The sequence below is a fragment of the Penaeus vannamei genome, chromosome 41 (assembly GCF_042767895.1).
Source record: "Penaeus vannamei isolate JL-2024 chromosome 41, ASM4276789v1, whole genome shotgun sequence".
NCBI lineage: Eukaryota > Metazoa > Arthropoda > Malacostraca > Decapoda > Penaeidae > Penaeus > Penaeus vannamei.
This window is the reverse complement of record NC_091589.1, coordinates 13,639,546-13,642,045: the sequence shown is the minus strand read 5'-3', so window position 1 is coordinate 13,642,045 and position 2,500 is coordinate 13,639,546. Positions and strand designations below refer to the sequence as shown.

The 2,500-nt window shown below is 30.2% G+C and overlaps 2 protein-coding genes across 7 annotated transcripts in view; one reads left to right on the top strand and one right to left on the bottom strand.

Annotated features, from left to right (window-relative positions):
* The window catches only part of LOC113821017 (uncharacterized), a 13,622-nt gene extending 11,414 nt beyond the window's left edge, over positions 1-2,208 (bottom strand). Inside the window, exon 1 of the mRNA XM_070117638.1 lies at positions 2,069-2,208. The gene's annotated coding sequence lies outside the window, so the exon portion shown is untranslated. The remainder of the gene's footprint in view (positions 1-2,068) is intronic.
* LOC113821018 (caspase-1) overlaps positions 1-2,500 on the top strand; it is a 31,299-nt gene that overhangs the window by 1,808 nt on the left and 26,991 nt on the right. For all 6 annotated transcript variants that reach the window (XM_070117647.1, XM_070117645.1, XM_070117646.1 and 3 more), the window contains exons 2-3: positions 1,806-1,929; positions 2,074-2,194. In XM_070117647.1, coding sequence (XP_069973748.1) covers positions 1,825-1,929; positions 2,074-2,194 — 226 coding nt within the window. In that variant the 5' untranslated portion in view covers positions 1,806-1,824. The remainder of the gene's footprint in view (positions 1-1,805; positions 1,930-2,073; positions 2,195-2,500) is intronic.

Below are 2,500 nucleotides of genomic sequence, written 5' to 3'. Positions count from 1 at the left end.
GATAGATAAAGATGTGGATATAGATATAGATAGATAGATAAATATATACACACTTGCTCTTACTTTTTTTAAGCTGCATATTTTTTTTTCATAGTTTTGGTATTAGCATACATTAATTCCTTCATTTTTTCCAGGGATCTTAAATGTGATTGAATATGTTACTATAAGAGTAGATTTTATGCATCCTGTTGCTATTCTTAACTGTTTATGCGACTGTGAGTTTTACTTATATATTATAGAATTTCATAACTCTATCAGCTCCTTATGATGTGGATGATATTGTCAGTATGTTGTATTTGAATACTTTATTTTTTTCAAGTTATTGACATTATTTTTCTAGTTTAACTTTGGTGCATGAAAGTCATGTCTTTTTTCTTTCTTTCTTTTTAAACTTTTTACATTTTCCTTGATTTGATTTTTAGGATCCATTTGTCTGCTCATTCTTTCATCTATTTTAATCCTACTTCCAAGTAATATTTTCGTTTCTGGGAAAAATTTTCACTCATTGTTGAAATTATTTGTTGTATGTATATAATTTTATTGTTCTGCTTGGTCTGGTCTGTGTTTACTCTATTGTCATTATGTTTCAGATAAGGGGTTTAAAATTGAACCTTGTGGTAGGCCCATTGGTATTTTTTCCTTTTTGACATTATTTTCTAATAGGTTCTGTCTTGAAGGAAGTTGATTAGTATTCACTGTAGCACATGTAGAACTGGTATGAATGAGGATAAATACCTTCACAGTGCAAGAGATGTATATGATCAGTTTCAGGAAATGAAGGATTCCTTCGAGTGGGATGACTGCTGTTCCTATCTTTGCCGCTGCTTTTACTTTTGCCTCATCGTTAACTTTGTCAATTGTTCTTTCAGGGTTAAGGGAGGTAACTAGAGTATATTATCTTGTCTATAGATGTTTTGTTGATATGAAAGTCCATTTTTTAGCATGCATGTATGGTGTAGCATTTGAATCTGAAACCTATTAAATCTTCATCAGATTTTTGGTTTGTTTCTGTCTCTCAATTGAATCAGTCATTATGCCTTCTAAAAGTCTATATTTGATATTATATTTTCAGAAAGTTTTTATTTGATATAATTTCCAAAATATGTATATTATTTTGCGTGAAGAACATTTTCATTTACTGTTGTGCTTTCAAAGAATTGTTCTATACAGTATATTATGCTTATGAATCTGTGCGACTTGATTTCTTTGAGATCGTTTCCTGGTTGTGTTATTTGGTTTTGAATTCTTTGGGGTATTGTATTCTTGTCCCTTGTCCAATAATAAATGAAGAGTTAAGAGTCTTTTTCAGAGTATTTTTTGGGGCATTTTTGAAGAATTTGTCAAGGATTTCATTTAGTGCATAAGCTATTTTATTGATGCATTTTTGTATTATAACATGCTAATTCCTTTATTACAAATTCTGTTTAAATATTTTTATTTAGATACTGTTAATTTCTTTATTTCCATTTTTGTTGGTAATCTTTGTATTTTAACTTACTCAAACTATTTTTTTTATATTTTTTTCAATACTCCAGATTGGTTCATTATTACTGTATCATGTGTAATTACTAATTGTATTTTTACTAGCATTTTTACTATTTTTGTGAGTAAATTGTTACTTTGCCTGCTTTGTGTTATTTGCTTCATTACTTCCTTTATCAAAATTTATGGCATATAAATGTTTACTATTTAATGTTTCTTGAAATTCTCATCCATCATTATTGAAATTTCATTGATTTATTTGAGTTATTAGTGAGACCTACCTACACTGCCTTGATGCATAACCAAGTGCTTTTTGTTGCCAGACCTAAATAACCAGCGAGGATGTTCCCGGACTTAGACTCTCTCACCTATAACCTGAACCACAGGCACCGTGGACACTGCGTTATATTCAACCAAGAAAATTTTGATGAGTGCTTAAGTTTAAACGTAAGTTTCTCATCTAGATAGACTTGAAGATATTGCGATAATGTATGTTTTGTTCCCAACTCTGTGGAAGGTCATATTAGAGCAATAACCTTTGAAGTTTTGATTTAAAGACGGGCTACAAAGGAGAAATATTCCATACCACAGACAAGAACGAATTCTTCCCTTGATGTGGAGTTCATGGTGACCTTATTCAAGGACCTTGGCTTCATAGTGCGAGCCTTCGTTGACTTGCGGTTGAAAGAGATCAAAGATATCCTCGAGGATCGTGAGTAACTGAGCACATGTGTAGGGGACCGAATCTTCGGTGGTAACACCTGTTGTCCATTAGATTTAAAACCTTTTGTTAATATTTTTTTCAGAGTTTAGGAACACTTTCTCCTTTGGTTTTGTTAATAAGGTTTGTACTCAGAGTTGAGAGTCAAATTGTATTGCCAATTTTTCATTTTCTTTCAACAAATTTTCTGCATTCAATTTTGTATTTTTTTTTTTACATTCCAGCCTTATATATATATATATATATATATATATATATATATATATATATATATATATATATATATATATATATATA